We start from the raw sequence: 20,846 nt of genomic DNA, 5'->3' as shown, positions 1-20,846 counted from the left end.
GCCCGTCCCTTCCTCCACTGACAGTTCGAACAAACAAGGGACTGCTACAATATTAGAGAGGCTTCTAGAATGCAAGCATAAATGCAACCAACCAACTTTTATACTATATTCACGAAACACAACTGCAAAAATATGCCTATCACTCTCTCTTCTTTTAACAATAATTCACATTGCCCATTCACAAGATCTTTCCGGTCATCCTGGCCGTGGAAAAACGTATGATACAGTAACAGAGAAATATAAAGTCCCAGAAGAAAAAACATGGATCGCAATCGTTACACAAGATTACTTTAACTGCCAAACGAGCAAATCCATGCCAAATCTTCTTATGACTGCACAAGAGCCATTTTTAGAAGTTTCACCATATTTCAATCAACGTATTTCAGTGGACACGAAAGGCCCAATTTCGCCGTATTCAGATGGAAATTCTTAGGTATCTGTAAGAGTAGATGCGTTTATACACTATTTTTGATCTTCACCTTTACCGAAAAAATGATGCAACGCACGCATTAAATATATTATTTGACCATTGGATAGTCAAATTCAGAATACCTGACATCTCAGGGACAGATAAAGGAAATGAATAATTTAACGGAGAATTCACACATTTTTGCCGTGTATACAATGAAAATTTAAACCACGTACGCCATACGCACTATGGTCAAACGGATGAGTAGAAAAAAGTAATAGACAAAAAAGTACATTTTTACGCACAGTTTTGGAATCACAGTACGACACATGGTCACAAAAAGTCAAAACAATTCCATTTTTATTCAATTCCCAAATTAGAGCAAGCATGAACATTGCACAATATGAACTTTTCTTAGGCATAGAACCCAAAAGTTCAATAATGTTTAACCTATCTTCAACCACAGATAGTTTTGGCAATTTTCAGCCTTCACAAAACTCACCTTGTTATTCTTTTCCAACACACACGCATACTGACCATCTTAATCACCGCCTGCAAAATAAAAAATTGCAAAACCTTTGCACAATGGCTTCTAAACCGCAAAAAGATACACTCAGAATTTTATAATGAAGTTCGCAATTACTTGAATCAGAATAAACATTTACGCACGATCATAAATCGCTGTTTTGGAACAATTTAACCACTTAAAATATTTACATATGCTCTTGTTGTACATAAAACTCCACAACATGGTATCTCAAAGAAGATCAAACCACAAAAAATTAGACCTGAAAAAATAGTTTATACCCCAACACTGGTCACATATAAATTAGAAGACTTTTCAGGTTAAAAACAGATAACTCGCCACCACAGTATTAATTTACAATATTTCACCAAAGAGATTTTTGTCCAAGAACAAATCGAAAAACACTTTTGCGACAACTCTTTATTACAAATTCAGCCTAAAAAATTGACTATCACTAAGTTGGAATCTGTCACGTTCAGTCTAGACAACTCAGACATACCATCAAATAACAAACCTTCCCCCCTCACCTTTTAGTTTGTCTGAAATACCCAAAAATAACTCGGAAAAGTACAAAACAGGAGCCACTGGCTTACAAAAAACAACCGACAAAAGATTACAGAGTCTTTAAACCGCAGGCTTCACGAACAACATACTTTTAAAGCAGATATATACCACTACTGTAACACACAAAATTGCTTCTCTCGCTCTCTTTGGCCGAATGCACATAAGCAAACGAAACTAAATAGCCATTAAATTTAAGCACAATAAGAACACAATTCCCCAGTTCTTTTATATGAGAAGGATAATTCGGATAGTTTTTTCACCCCTCTTCCCCCCAAATGCAATTACTTTCACAGGGAAAAACAAAACCCTCCACAAAGCGAACAATTTTTCCACTGCTACCCTTGCAGAACCACAAAAAGCCTTTCATCAGGAAATGAAGATGTGGGAATTACAGGCCATTGCCCACGACAATAAAAGAAAGTAAATTAACCAAAAATTCAATTAGCAGTCGACACACAGAGTAGTGTGTAAATAATTCTTGAATCTAATTAGTCTAACGAGATTTCGATTCCCACAAAGAGTTAGTAGTCAAGCTCGACAGCATCGTCTAAAATCACTTCACAGTCAATCCAGCTTGCAGTTTAGTTGTTTCTCTTTCTCTCTCTTTTCTCTTCAATTAAAAACTCTGCTTTGCAAACTTCTGTCTCGTTTTTTCGCCCTAAACCACTTTTTCAACTTAGAAAGTTTTCTGTGTTCTTAAAAATAGTCTCACTTGCTAATATTTTCACTTTCTCTCTCACAAAAAAAGAACTGTCTCACAGCACATTTCTTACTACAAACAACAAAGGCCGTGCCAAACAGCTCACAGCAGCGCAAAATGAACTAACCCACTCACAAGAGCCTAAACTCCAATATAATCAGCAACTTTCAGTCTCAGAGCACTGGAAATTTAAACCATCCTTCTTACAGCAGACAGGTATGCAAATTACTTCACAACACAGACTTGATATATTATTTCGTAGAACTCCATACGCTGACATTTTTAGAAACATTCAAAGTTTTAAAACAAAACAAGTTGTTTCCATGATGTTTTTTATAGAATAGATCACATAATTTTTTCACTCACTTTTTTTAATAACGAGTTTTTAGTAACAAACATATTGATCTCTTTTTTCTTTAATTTTTCCCACCACAACTGTCACCCAGAACAGCTGAACGTCTCTATACCGATATTGTATATACTTTAAATCTAGACACTATCCCAGCTTCTTATGATATAAAATATATTATAGATCTTCTTAAGTTGGATGAACAATACCAACAAATCCCAAAGCAGCAACTCAAAAAGTAAAATCACAAATCCACCCACTTTATTATCTTTTGCTCGAAAAGATTACACAATTGGAGAGTTGCTAACCGTTTTTTCTACTGATTTTTTAGATCTCATCGATCAACACAAGGTCCTCCCACCAGAATCACCCTTCGCAGCAATCCGAGTTAGTAACCTAGTCTAAATTTATTGATAATTGTCACTCCATCTTTCACTCATTATAAGATATTCTATTGTGATAATTGCCCCACTTTGAGCCAACGATTTATGTCACAATTGCGTCCTCTAGTCAACAACCCAACACTAACCCCAGTGCTCCCCCGTTTCAGAATCACCAAGTTGCTCATACAGTGACACTACCAGACAATCCACCCCTAAAAATTCATCATTTAAACTGTTTAATAAAAAGCCACAAGCACAAGAGACCGAAGAACATCCATAATCAGTCATTACTACTGCCAAGTCCACAGATAGACTTCGTTCTACTGGACCCTTTCCCTCACTTTGCCACTCAGTCAATAATCTGATATCCACCCACAAATTCACGCGCAAATACACCAAAAGCAAACGTAACAGCAACAACAACAACAACAAATAAATACACAAAATTTATTTCCATACTCAGGCTTTCTTGCAAACGCAACTTTATAGCAACAAACGCCACTTATACCTGCTCCAGCACGAGCACCAAAACCAGAACTGCTGAACTAGTTAAATACATCACAATTTTTTACTCAACCGTTTAATTTCGCTAACACAGATAAAACTAATAGTTCTTTATTGCCACAGCCATTTCGTACTCTTCTTACTATAGAAGCTCCACAAAATATCAGCCTCATCTCTGATACTTCTAACTCCGATCGACTTAGTTCTCAATTTACTCCATCACAAATTGCAAATAATCCTTTTAGTCCGCCATGAGGACCAGTATCTAATATTGAACGTTTACTTTCACAAGCTCGATGGAATCACTCATTTAAAATAGTCAATTCATCACCTTCTTTTCAAAGCTAACTACCTCCAAGTTTCCAAACTACTCCACCTATAATCATTCTTAACTCAAATTCACATACACCAGACCCAGACCAACATTCTCACCATTGCATTGGAAAACAACCGGATACAACTAGAACTTATCTATTTTTACCATTAAAACTTGATCCAAAATTTATAGTTCCACCACACGCCATTTTAAGAGACCATAATAACAGTGAACAATTACGCAATTGGGCAAAAAACGAATTTCTAATTCATACAAGATTACACTAGTACAAAAGCAACGAGCACACAATTTATTGAAACAATCAAAAATTACTTTCTCTGTTGAGATTGTAGTCGAACAAGGTAAATTAATTTTACCACAAGCCTTCGCTCCGCCATTATTCAGAGTCAAAACAAACCCATAACCCTTTGTTTGCCACGAAATTCACGATGAATTTGATATACACAAAAAAACAATGCGAGATTTTTTGTCTTCTACAATCCACACTATGGATTTTCTTACACATATCCACTACAAATTTAATCACAATTCCCATTAATCTTTTTTTTTCATTGGCAGATCCTATAAAGCAATCAATTAAAGTTGACAATCGCAATATTTCATCACTTAAATCAAGATTTCAAGATTTAATTGTCACCCACTATGATTGCTACCCACAGCATATCAAAAGTTTGAGTATTAAAAGCTCAGTAAGATTGGTGAGTGTAAGATAAAATGTAATTTCAATTCCTCCCTTCCCCAGTCTCCATCTTCTCACAAATTCGAACACTGCAATTACGCGCATGCGCCATATATGCAAAACCCCGCGACAGAGAAAGCTTTTGCCACAAAATCTCACTTAAGACAGGCTTCCGATTTGATCACGATAATTGGTATGTTAACATAATGGAAAGACCTTTCTTTCCTACAAAAATTGAAGCTCGTAGAGAACTTGCAAGCGTTGGTCTCGTGGGTAAACATCACTATCACGCACAGATGATACAATTTGTTGTACTTAACGACCCACGTTGTCAGGCGAACATTGAAGATAAATAAGGTCGTTTTCAACTCAATCGCTATCGGCCGTGTGCTTCCAAAACGGATATATGGTATATAATCCACGGGATGATGAATGGATTCCTAACACTACGGACAATCCCAGGGCTATTTGTCCTGGGAAAAATTGTGAACAAGAATATCATGTCATCCTTACACTAGGATGTTCACCTCAACTTACAATAATCATGCTAGTTTTGACGCTAAATCAGAAAGCATTTGTTATGGCAAAAAACATATTAAATGTGATCTCCAGAGAAGCTACTGCACTCCAAACAACGCTAACCAAAGACAAAATCTTTTCGGAATTCATTATTCAATGTCGAATTTTTGATGTTGGTTGATCTCACGCACGCATAAAAAAATCTCAAAAATGTTACTTTTTTGAAACACTAGCAAAAAAAATCAAATCAGAGACATCAAAACAAAGCACACATGTACAATAGTCGTTTACAAGACCACTTATATGACGAACCAGTACTTTTCGTTTCGAAGCACTCACTGAACCTATCTATATATGTAATCAGGATCGCACATATTATATAACAAAATATCAAGATGTTTTCATACAATATCATGAAGCCTTTATTTTTGTCACTGAAAAACCGTCGCACGAATTTAAGACCAATTAACTGTACCAAATAAAGAAACTTCAATAACTCCGTACACTAAAGCAGATATCCGTAACGCACACGTAATTCCACACGAATCACCAGTATAATGAAAATCTAAAAAATATGAACTTTTTTGCAAACAAAGTTGGTTTGGCGTCGTGCACCCTAATGTACAGATTGAAACCAAACTAGATTATATGATGAGCAGAGTACTACTTGAAATGGATTACACAAGTCTATGCATTTATAAAAAAAACTCTGCGATCTTGATCACGATCTAAACGAGACCAATTTTATTCTCTTAACACATAAATTCCCACTTGTTGGATATGTTATTACAGGACAGCGAAATACATTCGCTACACTCAAATCTTCTAATGTTATTTCACTTATGCGATGTAAAACTGTCTCTTCATCACTTTATGTTCTAGAAAACCAATATATCGAATGCATTCCTATATATTACAAAAATAAATTCCAATTTGTCAATCAAGTCACATGTAAGACCTTCCCTTGGTCTTTTAAAGCACCAAGCAAAACTAAAAATTTTGATCAACAAATAACAACAACAATTTTGCATATATAGTGAAAGAGACTGGACAAACTCAACGACTAAAGAGAAATTTAACCAACTAGTAGATGACGCCGCGGAAAAACTTGAAGTAGCACAAACAGTAAATGTTGCAGACCCTGCAAAACAAGCACAATTACAAGCAAAATTTCCGCAATTACAAAGTCAATAAAATGTTTAATTTAACAAGTTTTATTAACGGAAAAGAATTTACACTACGCCGTCTCAATTAGCGTGATTTAATCAACGGCAACTATTCGAAAGAATTCCGCATAGGAATATTTGGATACCCATGGTACGTAATAAGCGAAATAGCGAAAATATGGACAGTTTTTAATTTCTTATAGTGCCTATTCGGAAGGTTTTGTAGCGCATTTAACGCGTACAATCTTGAATCACTCCTAGGCCCTACTTTCACATTAGCTAAGACTATCACCTCTGGATTTTTGGGAATAATTTCACAAATTTTCTATCATGTATTACAATCTGACATACACAATAAAAATTACCGTCACCTAAAAGAAGACAAAAACACTCTGTTGATAGTGGTACTCCGCACTCTCAAAATGATTTGAATCTTTTAAAAAGAAAATTTGAAATATCTATAAAAAATTTTCCTCTCCAGTTTATAATGACTCTAACAAGCATGGATTTTCTACTCTCCCCACATCTAGTTATGAATGCTATGAAATACCGATGGAATCACATCTCACTTCTATATTTTCAATCACTGCACTTACAAATTTTTCAACTTAGTAAACGCAAACGCTCACGTGCAATTTTGCTCTATAAGGATTCTTTTGAGGATGATCATGATTATCAAGAAAATCATTAAGAACTCATCCTAAACTTACCTAGTACTCGTTTTTAACAATTTATTTGTTCTAGCAACACCACAGCTGTCACTTCATTCACACAAGAGGTAGGGTCATCTAATCCCCCAAATGTCGACCCGACGGCATGTGACCTTACAATGCTGCTTGTCGACAACATCCTGCCCTCTTGTCTTACGCCCTTGGTGCTACCTCCGCCAGTACCAGAACTTGTGTGCGAGATGCAGACGCCGGCCCTCTTGACGATGGCCCAAGCCTCTCCACAGTCACGGTCTGTGGACTCAACAACGCATGCGCGGGTGAGTCTACTGCCTTCACCCGCAACTTCCTCTTCCTCATCAGGGGAATTACATTTATATAGAGCAACAAAAGGCCTCCAACACAAATGGGACCCACAAGTTCGTCACAACAAATCCTACTAAGCTCTCAAACGGCGCCACAGTCACCACAGCTGCTCTCCTTGGCGTCACAGCCGCCATATTAAGCAATCTAGCCACAACCCCAACCTTGGCACAGCTCTTCTTGGGCTGATGAAGTTGCTGCGGCACAACGGGTTGGTCAACACGCGAGATTTTAGTCCAAAATTGGGCCTACTCTCGTCGAATTCGGGGCCCACGACCACGTACTTAGCCGCTGACCTACCCACCACCAGTAACGCCCAAACCATTGTCATTTGTCGCTGCCACTCCGCCATCACTCAGATATGAACAGGCAACCCCTCCAGTTCGGCCCCAACCGAATTTCCCCAACCCCCTCACTACGATTGGCCATCATCAACCAACAATTATCCCTGCACGGATCTTTCCCCACACAGACGCCCCACACGAGATTTATCAGTTCATTCCTCAAAGTCGCCTGCACTGCATACCGCAAGCTTCCCGGAGACCCACACCCCTCATCGTCCAAAGGTCGAGTCAATCCCTTCGCCCCTACACAAATTGTGATGCGAAATAAAACGGGGCCAAACCTTAATTTCCACCAATTCGCAAATCTTTTGGGCATAAACACCGATCACTGTATTCTTGTCCACTAGAGGATTAATAACATTTCAACTCTCTCACGCCACACGTTGAAACCGACTGCAATTTCATATTCCTTGGGTCAGTTGGAAAATAAATGTGTTGAAGAAGGGCGTGATAAGGACCTCCCACCCGAGTGCCTCCACTTCACGATAAATCCTTGCATTACTGACCGCTTTTGCACCTCTCAAAGCAATTTTTCGCCCTGGCAGATCGTCAAAATGACTATCTCAATACCCTCTTCACGAGAGATGTTGCCCCTTACCGCGTGAACCAGAAGTACGACCCCTTCTATTTACAGTTTGGTTTTTGCATCTCACACAGATGGATGAAAACAGCCAGACTCACAAAGCCAAAACGACGAAAATGCTACACACAATCCACAAATATTTTTTCGCCCAACACCACTTTCACCGGTTTTATACACTTTTTCATATGATCTCTTGCCTCCAGTATGCGAACACTAAACTCACGTCACCTTTTTTTTAAACTAAAGCTGTATAATAAATCCCTTTTATTGCGAGGCAACACTCAGAAACTTCGATCCCATCAAAAATTATTTCTTCTTTTTGCCCCCTATGCGAAAACACATCGCCCGATACTTGTCCCTCATGAATACCCCCCGTGTGTAGATGGAATTGCAGCAAAATGCATTTACGGACACACATTCAACCTTCTCTACAGGGACTGGATGGTGGACAAGTTGGCCAATCGGGAGCCGACACCAGAGGAGACACAAATCCTCAACCAATTTCTCGCATTGCAAACACACTGCAATGCCGACCTCTACCCTCGGGAACTTGCCGCATGTCTTGCAGAAGACAAGGATTTCCTCGAATTTTTAAGGGATCCGGACAATCAGGCACCTGATTTGGAATTCGAATTTCCAACGTTGGCCACAGTCCTACCATTTCGGGCTCACAAACTCACAAAAAGCTCGAGACTCGCTGTTCTCAAAAATTCACTCTAAACTTATTTTCTTTTTGTTTCTTTCTATGTATCTTATATATTTTTTGTATTATTCAATATTTTTTATTCCTTTCCTCTTTGCCACAATTGAAGATTAGGATTCGTTTTTCTCCGTTCGGAGCTTACACAGCAGGCACTAAACATCACTAAGAGTTTAGAAGAATAAGTAGCTCACACAGTAGCTAAAAGATGGAATTTCATCAGATGGTAAGCTTGTAAATCTGTCCGGTAAAAGCCTGTACCAGATGGAGATAAACAGAAGTCTCCTTGTACAACCAGACAGACTAGACTCCAAGCGATCCTCCGACTGGTAAGAAATCCTCACAAAAGGACAGTGAGAGACAGTTCGGTACTCTAATAGGACTGACGTTACTGGCCAGCACAGCCTGCAACTGCTACCCCTACTGACTCCACACTTGAGTTGGATAACTTACTGACGACAATAGTCAACGTTTCACCCACAAGCATTACAGACAACAGCACAAGTCACAACTTCACTTCAACGACAACACGACTCTTCACTCCTTCTACACAGAGGACCACTCATCCAAAATATTTTTTCTACAACTAATAGATTCGGATTTAAAACTCTTAACTCCGGATGGATGTAGCAGTATAAATACTGTATTTACTCCTCCAACCAATCAGAGACTGAAAAGACACTATTATTTTTTATATAGCAGTAACTGCACTGACTGTAGTGGTCTGATAGAGTAGTTGCACGATGTGTATAACTCTGACTCCGGTGTCAACTCTTTTATGCATCGCTATAATTGAAGTACACCATCAGTATTTTACAGAATTGTTTATTCTTAGAGATATAGTTAAGCCTTCTTCGCGGGCAGAATTAAGTAGCCATAGCTCTTTATAACTTAAGGCTGTAAAAAGATCCCACATCGGGTCTGCCTTACAACAGCAACAATTTGTTGTTTTTCCTTGCATGCAACAGAAAGCAGAAATATATTGGAAAAATTGGAAGCAAAAATGAATTAAAACAAAGTAAAGTGTCGTTTGATCAAAACAAATCCAATAACATACTCAATTACGATACCGGATAGCTACAGGTTGGCTACAATAATGAATCGAAAATTTTGTCACGCAGGTCTAGGTACAGACTTATGAAAAGACAACGCTCGACCACAATGTACTATGAAAAGACCATACTCGACTCATTTGTGCTATAAAAAGATTTTAGTTGGACTTTAAGGTTTTCTGGACTTCTTCTCGACTCATATTTTTTGCAAGGAACTTTAGCGGGAGCCAAAATTTTACAAAAGATATTGGCTCGAAGCAAAAATTAGGTTGCACCCACAAGGTTTGCAAACAAAGTCAAGTTTAAGTCTCTTCATGGGTCCAACTTTAGTCTTTTTATATGTCTGCATTTTTGCCATTAAACTTTTGCGTGGAATATTGCATGTAATGTAGTCAGCATGTGAGCTCCGTCACCTTTTACGATTGAAAAGAACACCAAATCCCTCAAAAACCTGCCTTAATTTTCTTAAAAGATGGCTCAAAATTTTGAATGGGAAAATTAACTGAATAACGCCAAAATTTTGTCATGGATAATGCGACTGACTTGGTTGAGAAAACAGCCGGTGGTTTGGTGTTGCACTCCGCGTGGACAGATATAGGTAAGATCTCTAATTCCGCTCGGAGTCGGGTTCGTGATTTGGATGGGAGGCGGGTTCGTTTGAACTGCTATAGACTGACTCAACGGGGAGGGGTGATTTCCTTGCCGTGTGAGTAATGCAGAATAACCCAGGTCTAGGTACAGACTTATGAAAAGACAATGCTCGACTCATTTGAGCTATGAAAAGATTTAAGCTGGACTTCAAGACATTCTGGACTTTAGCTCGACTCAGATTTTTTGCAGACAACTTTAGCTGGACCCAAACTTTTACAAAAGACTTAAGCTTGACCAAATATTTGGGCTGGACTTAAGCTCGACGCAATTTTTGCAAACAAAGTCGAGTTAAAGTCTTTTCATGGGTCCATCATTGTTCTTTTCATAAGTCTGCTTTTTCGCCATTAATACTCTCCGTGCAATTTTGCATATAACTTTGTCCGCTATATATGCTCCTTCTTTTTTACAACTCAGAAGAGAACCACTAATCCCACAAAAACTTCATGATTTTTTTTAAAAAAAGATGGTTCATAAATTTGGAGGGGAAAACAAACTGAATAACGCCGGGATTTTGTCTCGGCTAATGGGACTAGGACCAATACACTTAAGCTAGCTGGTTTCAATGATTCATGTAATGTGGTAAAATACTTAAGCTGCAATCACTCTTTGTCTCAAGATTTGACAAAATTTTTAAGGCTGTTGGCAGTTTTACAACTGATTCTTAAGATGGACTGCTCTTGTGCAAAGCTATTTAGTCTTACTCGGGTTCTGCCTCTGTATGTATAGAACCAGGAAAAAGGACAAAAAATTTTTGAATTTTGGAAAAAAACAAACTTATGAAAAGACTAATTAGGGACCCATGAAAAGACATGAACTCGACTTTGTTTTTTATGAAATGACTAAAGATGTTTCCATGAAAAAACCTCAGCCGGACTTTCGTCGTTATGAAAAGGATTTAGCTGGATCCATGAAAAGATATTAGCTCGACTTTAAATAGGAAGCTCGAACGTGTAATTATTGTCAATATTGGCCCCCCTATTAGACTTTTAAAGTCTTTTCATAAGTCGCGGCCTAGGCCTGGGCATGGTAAAACAGATGCAGAAAAAAACCAGCCGTTTGGAGAAAAATTCGGAAAATTACCGAAAATTAGCAAATTGGGACTCATTTTTATCCAGTTGCTCTGATTTCAAAAAATAGGGGGAAGAGGGGCTCAAAGACTGAAAAAAATTTGCGAAGAGCTCAGTTTTTTTAATAGAATTTTTTCGAATTGTTTTCTTAATTTCACCTCATTTATTGATTGCCATACCTGCAGCAAAGGCGTAATGCCTTCCTGGTTTTCTCTTTTATTGACTATGTTGGCCATTTTTTGACTCTCATCACCCGGGTCAAGGAATTCGTCAAAATTTACGTAGGAAATGCGCTGACAACCGGTGAAAAAAAATATCTTTCCGCGGGTAAATCTTAAAGGTTAATCCGCTTAATCTGCTGATTTTTCAGCACTTTCTTACATGATTTCAGCACTTTTCAGTAAATTAAGCGGATAATTATGTAAGATTTAACTGCTGAAAATATAACTTTCAGCGGCTGTCAGCGCATTTCTTACATAACTTTCAAGACTTATGTTACACAATATCAGCACTTATCTTATGCATTTCAAACGGTTTCCTTGCACAAGTTAAATAATTTTGGGTTGTTTTTCCTGCTGTACGTTCAGAAGAAGCAACTGTGCAAGTCTAAAAGGCATTGCACTAGGGCAGTTCAACTTAAAAACAATTGGATATGTGCCAAAAGGCTTAAGAATTTTGTCAAACCTTAAGATAAAGCACTTATTGCAGCTAAGGTATGAAAACAAATTACTTGATTGAATGAAACCACGTAGCTTAAATATAATTATCTCCCTTCCGTTCTGATTGATTAGTGGCTCTTCATAAGTGCAAAAGTTGAAGGAGCCTACATGCTGACTACGTAATAAGCAATAATGAGCAAAAAATTGCACGAAAAATTATGTAAGAAAGGCGCTCAATCCGCTGAATTTAACATTTTCTTATGTGCTGAAATTATGTAAGAAAGGCGCTGAATCCTTTGAAATTAAATTTTTCACAAGTGCTGATATTATGTAAGAAAAGCGCTGAATCTGCCGAATATAAAGTTTTCACAAGTGCTTAAATTATGTAAGAAAGGTGCTGAACCAAAAGCGGTTTTTATTCAAGAGATGCGCTAAAATGTGCTTAAAATTCTTTTTTCAGCGGATTCAGCGCCTTTTTATCAATTTTCAGCGCAATCAGCACAAACCCTACACAATTTCAGCAAATTCAGCGGATTTCGTACAAAAATACCCGCTTACAGCTGTTGACCCCTCGACCCGGGCAATTATTTTTCTTGATCAACTCTCTATTGTCTATGCCCAGTTATCTTGTTATCTATTATTGTATATTTTTTGAAAGTCATTGCTGTATCAACAACACAAGCAATAGAAATGATTACAAAAATTCTATCAAGAAAAGCAAAAGAAATAATGACAATAATCCTTTGAATATGTGATTTATATAATACAAAATGCTCTGTGGTCTACTGGGAAAAATTCTTGATTGATCGCTTATTCGAGATCTCTCTCTCTCTTTCTCTCTCTCTCTCTATCTCTCTCTCACTCTCTCTCTCTCTCTTTATATATATATATATATATATATATATATATTTATATATATATATATATATATATATATATATATAAATATTTACATATATATATATATATATATATATATATATATATGAATGAAGAAAAAACTGTACAATTTTGTCTTCTATTAATATAAATTGAAAATTGTCGAAACAATTGCAAACGTTATTTTCTACTACAGACTAATCTTTGCAGAAACCGATCATGAATGAAAATTTAAAACAGATTGACATTGATCAGTATTTTTCAGCTCGGTTTTATCTGAACAGAGTTCCAAAAATTGCATTTTTCCAAGTTTTAATAATATGACATTTCTGCAGCGCCTATCTCTTATAAAATAAACGAACTTTCAAACTTGCAAAGTGCGTGTTTCAAGAAGGTTATTACATTATTTCATAAAAAACACGCTGATTCTTTGGCTTACATTATGAAGCACTGCTACACGGTGCTCGGCAAATGGTAGATTTTTCCAATAGTTATCATCAGAGCCACCAAAATCTACGAATATCACTGGGCAATTTAAAATCTAGAATATGAACGACAAATGATCAAAATTGAGAAAATTAGTTTTGTGGTGCTAGTGTGCTGCTGCATGGGAAGAGAAAAACCCTCTGCAACGCGCAATATAAAGCAACTGGCTGCAAAAATTTGTGAAAGAAAAGACGGCACAAACTCGGTTGCAACAACATACATTCGAACTTAGATAAATTTTGCACGCTTACGCAGCGCGATTATGTCAAAATGTTAAGCACTACATGTGTTTCGTTAGGGGATCTGCATCACGATTTGAAGTCCAGCGTACAAAAAGACAGTAAATTTCTCAGCCTGTATCCGAAAATGACGTATTCTGACTAAAAGAACTCGCTCAACCGCTGCTACTAAATATTAGAAGCTTACTTAATGTACAAAAGCACATTAAATTAGTTGATTTTGTCTTGAAGCACTTATTTGATTTGTTATAAACAACCAAAACATGACTTACAAGCGACAACAAGTGCTCACAACTGCTCCTATTGCAATATAAAATAGTCAGGGATGATTGAAAGTCAAAGAACAAAATATCTAAACACGGAGCATGTTTGATAGCAGTATCAAACAACGTCAGTTTTATTGAAATAGACTTTTCACCACCTTTCAGAGGCAATTCAAGAATCCCTGGTAGTTTATAAACTAAACCAACCTGACCAAGCAGTAATAGCTCTTTCTTATAACCCACCAAAAGAAAGACTCTGTAGATCTCAACAAAACGATATTGGTAATTTTTGCTGCCTTCTTCAAATTTTCGCTGGTTAAATAATTCTCATCTCTGGCACTTTTAATTTACACGGATAGAATGGGGCATATACCAATCAAATGATGCCTATAAAAACTGTCTTGTAAACAGACTTACCGACGCTAATTTCGAGCAATGTTTTAGATTTAACACCATAAACTCAATCTGCTGAGACTTAGTCCTAGCCAATGGTGAAAGATTGATAATTTCAACCAACATATTAGACTATTTAGAAGACTACTTTGATTATTTTTCGATACGAATCGAAATAACTGGTACAACATGAGAGCCTAAAAAACAAGAAGTAGAATATAGCTATTGCAATTGTGATTTTGGTTACCTAAATGAGCTTTTTACGAACAATTGTTTTGACTACAACTGTTACAAATGCAAAGATAAAAACATAGGTTTGTGGTACGATTGGATCTTTCATCTGATAGAAAAAATTACACCTAGAGGAACTCGATGTAGACAAGAAATTTCGCCGTAGGATCATCGAAGACATCGCACACAATAAACAAATTGAGGACACCCAGGGCGTAAACTCTGAAATGTTGCGTGAATTTCTCTCCTTACCTAGCCATCAAACTATTATAACCAGAAAATATCGAGCTAACCTTCTAGAAAAAAACTGACGAGAATACGAAGAAGAATTGTTTTCAAGCACAAATAGCACTAGAATATTCAAATAATTGAAAAATTTCTAAAAGAAATTCTGACTAAAAGTTATACATGTTGATTGGAATTCCATTGCACAAAGAATCAAAGAAAAAGAAGCATTATTCAACATGTTTTCTCATCAGTAGTTGGTGATAAAAAATGTGAACAGATTGATGCTCCACCTCTTCTCAAAGCTGGTGGACAGAAATCAATTTTTACCGAGAACGATATCGCCAAAGAACTCGAAATAATGGTTGCCACAAAAAATGGAGGTGCCGATGGTATTCCCCCCATTTTTCTAGAGAAAAATGCGAAAACTATTTCCAAATCGATCAAGAGTCTGGTCAATAATATTGGAAGGTTTCAAAAATTTTCTGGTTCATGAAAGCACGGTTTGGTCTTACCAATCTTCAAAGATGGTAATGAAAGTGAGTTGGAAATTCAAATACTTGTAACACAGTTCAACATCATATCCGAAAATAGTCTTGAATTTTTTCTCAGAACATTTGTTGAACAACTTTACATCATGTCAATTTGGTTTCGAACAGCGAAGGTCTGAAATCCTGCAGCTTATCACGAGTCTGTCTAAAATCTTTGAAAATCCTAGTGCATCAGAAGAGTTCTTTTTCCTATTACTGTTTGAAATCTCTAAGGCCGTTGACAAAATAAAGCACTGTTTTGATGAAGAAGTTAGCAAGCTTGAATACAACACGAAGTTGCTTTTTACTTATTTAAGATTTTCTGACTGGCGGAACAGAAAGAGTAAATGTTGACGGCTAACAATCTGAGAATCGTCTAGTCTCTTGTGGAGTTCCTCAAGGATCTGTATAGGGATCTTCCTTTTCCTGATCTACATAAAGGACCTGCCAAATGTAGTTTTTTTGGTCTCTGGCACTCTTGTTTGCAGATGACTTAAAACGAATCCATTGTTCCAAAATTTAGTCAGGCTGCAAGTTGACCTAATTAACCTCAAGAATTGGAGTGTCCAAAACTGCCTCCTTTTCAATTACAAAAACTGCTCTTTTACAAAATTTGCTCCCGGGAGACGTCTTGAGGAAATTGTACACCCTCTAGAAAGTAATTTAATCCAAGAGATTTAAGACAATTACTTCTCAGCACCAAGAGAAGAGAGTCGAAGCAATCAATTAATTGGCAGAATTCCAATTAGTCGGAATTTTTACGGAACGAAGAATCGTTAATTAACCATATCTTAATTGCAATTAATTGCCGCAATCAATTGTTTTGTAAAGAGCTCACACTGAATTAATTGTTAGGCATAATTACAGTTAATTGAAATACCAATCAATGATTCCGATTCTCTGGATGCTAAAATTTAGTGGAGGTGGACTATAATGGGAAAAAACGGGGTTTTGGTAAAACAAGTGGGAGATGTTAATTTTAAAATTGGTGGTTTGTATTCCATAATCGATTGATTAATGCTGTCCGATTAACATCTCTGTAAATTATGTAAAATAGTTTCAACTCAAGTCTGCCTCAATGATATTTTTTAATGCAACATAGCGAGCTTACTTATATATTTTTCAGAAAGGAGAATGGAGGTGGGAACAGAATTGAGTGTCCAAATTAAGAAGGCTATTAAGGCTAAGTTGCAGGAAATGCAGTGCTATGTCGATGATGAATTACCGGACTATATAATGGTGATGATTGCAAACAAAAAGACTACAGATCAAATGACTGAGGATCTCAAAATTTTTTTATCTGAGGGATCTGTGGATTTTTGTAAGTGGCTTAGTGAAGTCCTGGAGCGCCTGGACAAAGTTGGGAAAGAAAGCCCTGACAAGAAGGAAAAGAAGCAAGAGGAGAAAAAAACACCACCGGGGCGCAGTCGTTCCTCCTCTAGAGGCAAAATCAGAAAAACGTCATCGCCGCGAAGACGAATAAGCAAGTCACGGAGTCCGAAACCTCCGTCGAAGAGGTCTGATCGTGATTCCAGGAGTGCTAAAACTTCTTCAACCAATCAGTCGAGTCGTAAAGTGGTCGATTCAGTGGACGCAAAGAAGATAAGTGATTCTGGAGACCGTGATAAAGGAAAGCGAGCTCCTGACAAAGATAAAAAGAGGGAGAGATCAAGAAGTGACGGAGAAAAATCTAAGTCAAAAGACAAAGGCCACAGTTCTCGGAAAAAAACTCCCGAAAAAGTTAAAAAGGACGTGTCTCCAATGAATGAAAGAGTGCAAATTCCAGACTACAAAAAAACCGGCCAAACAATTGTAATTAAGAATGAGTACAGTGAGGAGCAGAATGAACCTCCAGTTAATGATCCGATCGACACATTACGTGAAGCATCGCCTCTATCGTCCGAAGAAAATGAAATGCTGACACGGAAATCTGATTCCGATAATGGAGCCAACATAGAACAAAGTAACCGGGCTGAAAGTCCTGAACCTCCTCGCAAAGCGTCACCTGTGCCAAACATTCAGCAGAAGGTAGTCGCAAAAATATCACCTATGATGTCGGTAGTTGATACTGACTCTAGTACTCTGCTTAGTCCTCCAAAAATACATGTGAAAGAACGTCTTGGTCCGCGTTTGGGGGATGATCGAAAAACTGGAGTCGTGAAGCCTCGAGTTGTTGCGTCTCTAGAAGACACCTCATCAAATGACCTTCGTATGCGCCTAGATGTCCGCCAAGGTACTCGAAAATCTAGAACTATTCGAGAGAAGCCACAGCGTAAGTCAGTCCTCGAGACCGACTTCAAAACTCTCAACAACATTTTCTCCAAAGCACTTCATGATGTAAAAACTGTAGAAGTTTCAAAACGATCGAAAAAAGCTGTCGAAGAATATGATCCTCTGAGACCCGACATTCGTAGACGTGCAAAGATATTCAAAATGCCTCGGGTTACAGTCCAGAATGAGAATGCTGAAGTTGCAATACTGAGACTCGCTGCTAAGCGAACACAACGAAAGAATTCGACATCGAAGAAAAGACATCATAGCGCAAGTGAAGAATCAAGTGACGATGCACGAGACAAAAGTCGAAGATCGACGTCCGAAACAAAACAGTCTCGTAAACGAAGAAATGATTCACGGGAACGAGAAATAGTATCAGAGGAAAACTCTGAATCGGAGTCGAAATCAAAGGCTACAAAATTCGTGGTATCATTAAAAGGTGCATCCAAATTTATTGACAAGGTTAAGAAATATGGTAAAAAGGATATGAGCGATTCAGAATTAGAGGAAGTTTCGGATGAGGAGTCAGTTAGTGAAATGGAGTCTGAGAATGACAATTTCAACGAGGATGACGAAACGGACAATTCGCCGAAAAAGAACGTATCGTTATACAAGAAGCAAACATCCGAAACAAACAGCACAACTCAGGATGGCGATACTGCAAAAGAAACACAAGAGGTAAACCTGGAGCGTTGCAAATTTTGGCCAGCTTGCAAATTGGGTGATCAATGCGTATATGTGCATCCAGTCAAACCTTGTTCCAAATTTCCCAACTGCTCGTTTGGAGATTCCTGCTTGTTTATCCACCCTGCTTGTAAGTACGGCTCTAGTTGTATGAACCCAAGCTGCAATTTTGCGCATTCAGGTGGCAAGAAAAGCAGGAACGTACCATTGAAGTACGCAAATCCATTTGCTGCAAGTACCGTGGCAAAACCACAAGTCAAGGAAACCCCGAAACCAGTTGAAGCTGTGTGCAAGTACGGGACTCAATGCAAAGCTGTGGGATGTCATTACGTTCATCCTAAAATAATGAAAGACTGTGCCTTCGGTGTTAGCTGCCGGAGAAAGAACAAAGGTTGCAAGTACTTGCACGGCACAGGAATTTCCAAATTCAAGTGGTCATCTGCGAAGAACCCTACCGATTTATCAGAGAAGCGTGCGGAGTTGAAATCACACTAGTGGTCTGTAGTTTGCTGCGTTTTGTGTTCTTGTCCATTAAAGAAACCATTGATCCAAAATACTTAATGTAGATTTTCTAAATACAACTCTGGTTAATGCATGTTCATTCAGATTCCCATTATAAATTATATAGTTTCAAAGGCGTCGATGCTATGCTTGGTCAACCAATAAGAAAGAATTTCTCTGATAATTTTTCTAATATATCTTTCAAATCGCAACTGTTTACGGCATTATAAATGTCTAAGAATGAGAGAACAGTGAGCGTCGTTTTGAGACCTTTTTAACACTGGCTGCGTATTTGATGCAAAATGGGTTTTGGAAAAAAGATCAGTTTTTTAAAGCCAACCTAAATATGACATTTTAACTATTCTCATATTAGTCTAGATGTTAATTTATCAGTTGAATTTCGTTCGTACACAATACACTTCTATGTTAGTGGTATTATAAAATATCATTGAATTTATCTAAAACTAGTTTAAACTAAATGAACAAATTGTATTTGGGCATTTCTGAAGATTCAATTGAAATTTTTCTAACTGAACAACATTATTCAAACTGCCTCGGATCTTCAAGATGCCAAATATGCCATAAACCAATGGAAACGCAATTAGGACAACCGTCTTGCCTGACTACCATTTATTTCCATAGCTCAATTACTGCTCTCACAGTGTGTGACAGTGAGAACAACACTGCCTACGCAAGAAAAGGCAACGAAGCTTGAGTACGGCTTATGGCTCATCACGTGCGCTTCGAAAACATTTAATCTTCAAGAATATAGCATCAAAAGTGATAACTTGCCAGGAAGTAACGAGCACCCAGGATGTAACGTTTGTGTTGTCACATTGGAATGCGGAACTCAGCTAATTAGCAAATACTTAAAAGACAGTCCTGATCTTTATAGTTGTGAAAACATACCAGAGAAAAAAGTAGAAGACAAACGACTGGATCCTTTGCAACATCTCATTTCACATATCCGAGATATTTCGGTGTTGCATTTTTATCCATCGAAAATAGATGCAAATGTATTTTGCTAACGAAAAACCCTCAAATAATCGAACTAGAATAACTTGATGCTTTCCCCAAACCAATTGTTAATAAAATGAAGCATCCGAAACGAACACTGACAAACAAACTCGAGACTTAGTCCTTATCAAGCTTTCATTGACATTGAAGGTAATGATTTTTATTGGAAACTTCTTCACAGAAGTTTGCAAAAATTTTTATTGGAAGCTTCTTATTGGAAACTTTATTGCACAACTTCTACCCAATTTATAACACAATTTTGAAACAATTAGCACCGAGTTTTCTGACACATGGCAAATCAAAAGTAACGTTGCACAAAGGTACCACTATCGCGAATGAACATAGGGACACAGTGCAAAAAGTGGCCATAAATGGAGGGATGACCTAACAGTACTAACAGCTCGGGAGCTTAGTACTTTGGCAAGCTCGCTATTTACAATTATAGCAAATGTGATTCCACATTGCTGTTAGTAATAGTATATGGCAGTCAATATACTGGTTTTGTCACAACTGCGATAAGAGAGTCTAAATATATTCGGTTGTAGTATAGCAATTACTTTAACAAATAGACTGGCTTCTGTTGCTGAATTTCTTCTAACTCACGAGCAAATTCTTCCGCTGCGTCCTTCATTTCGGAGTTAAAAGATACATCACTCCAAAATGCAAACAATGTTTCCTTTGCATGGAAAGAAATCTTTTGTCGGTTTTTCAAGTTTACTGTCACTAGTTGATGCTTTTGATCATTAGGGTTGAATAATGCTCGAACAGTGGCTTTTGTGATACCTGGTATTTGTTCGATCCAAGAAATAATCGTTCTCAATACCTAACTGAGAATACAGACGAAAGATTTTTAAGCTTGTTTTTACTTAGCTGTTGCTTAGCAGAAGTAAATGTTTGTCGG

The 20,846-nt window shown here is 37.5% G+C and overlaps 3 protein-coding genes across 5 annotated transcripts in view; all 3 read left to right on the top strand.

Moving 5' to 3' along the window:
* Nucleotides 1-20,846, top strand: part of LOC142340621 (cyclin-dependent kinase 2-associated protein 1-like) — a 575,438-nt gene that overhangs the window by 132,886 nt on the left and 421,706 nt on the right. The gene's annotated exons all lie outside the window — the stretch shown is intronic.
* LOC142340620 (large ribosomal subunit protein bL17m-like) overlaps nucleotides 1-20,846 on the top strand; it is a 435,605-nt gene that overhangs the window by 285,753 nt on the left and 129,006 nt on the right. The gene's annotated exons all lie outside the window — the stretch shown is intronic.
* Nucleotides 16,576-19,236, top strand: LOC142340618 (uncharacterized). Its single transcript, XM_075391308.1, has one exon. It carries the CDS (start codon nucleotides 16,604-16,606, stop codon nucleotides 18,920-18,922), a length of 2,319 nt encoding a protein of 772 aa, XP_075247423.1. The 5' UTR covers nucleotides 16,576-16,603; the 3' UTR covers nucleotides 18,923-19,236.

This window comes from Convolutriloba macropyga, chromosome 6 (assembly GCF_964194025.1).
Source record: "Convolutriloba macropyga chromosome 6, txConMacr16.3, whole genome shotgun sequence".
NCBI classification, from domain to species: domain Eukaryota; kingdom Metazoa; phylum Xenacoelomorpha; order Acoela; family Convolutidae; genus Convolutriloba; species Convolutriloba macropyga.
The sequence above is the reverse complement of the archived record's forward strand: the minus strand, read 5'-3'. Positions and strand labels throughout refer to the sequence as shown.

What these genes read in the sequence shown, in the direction of transcription:
- LOC142340618 (XM_075391308.1), top strand. Translation starts at nt 16,604, where the DNA reads ATGGAGGTGGGAACAGAATTGAGTGTCCAAATTAAGAAGGCTATTAAG.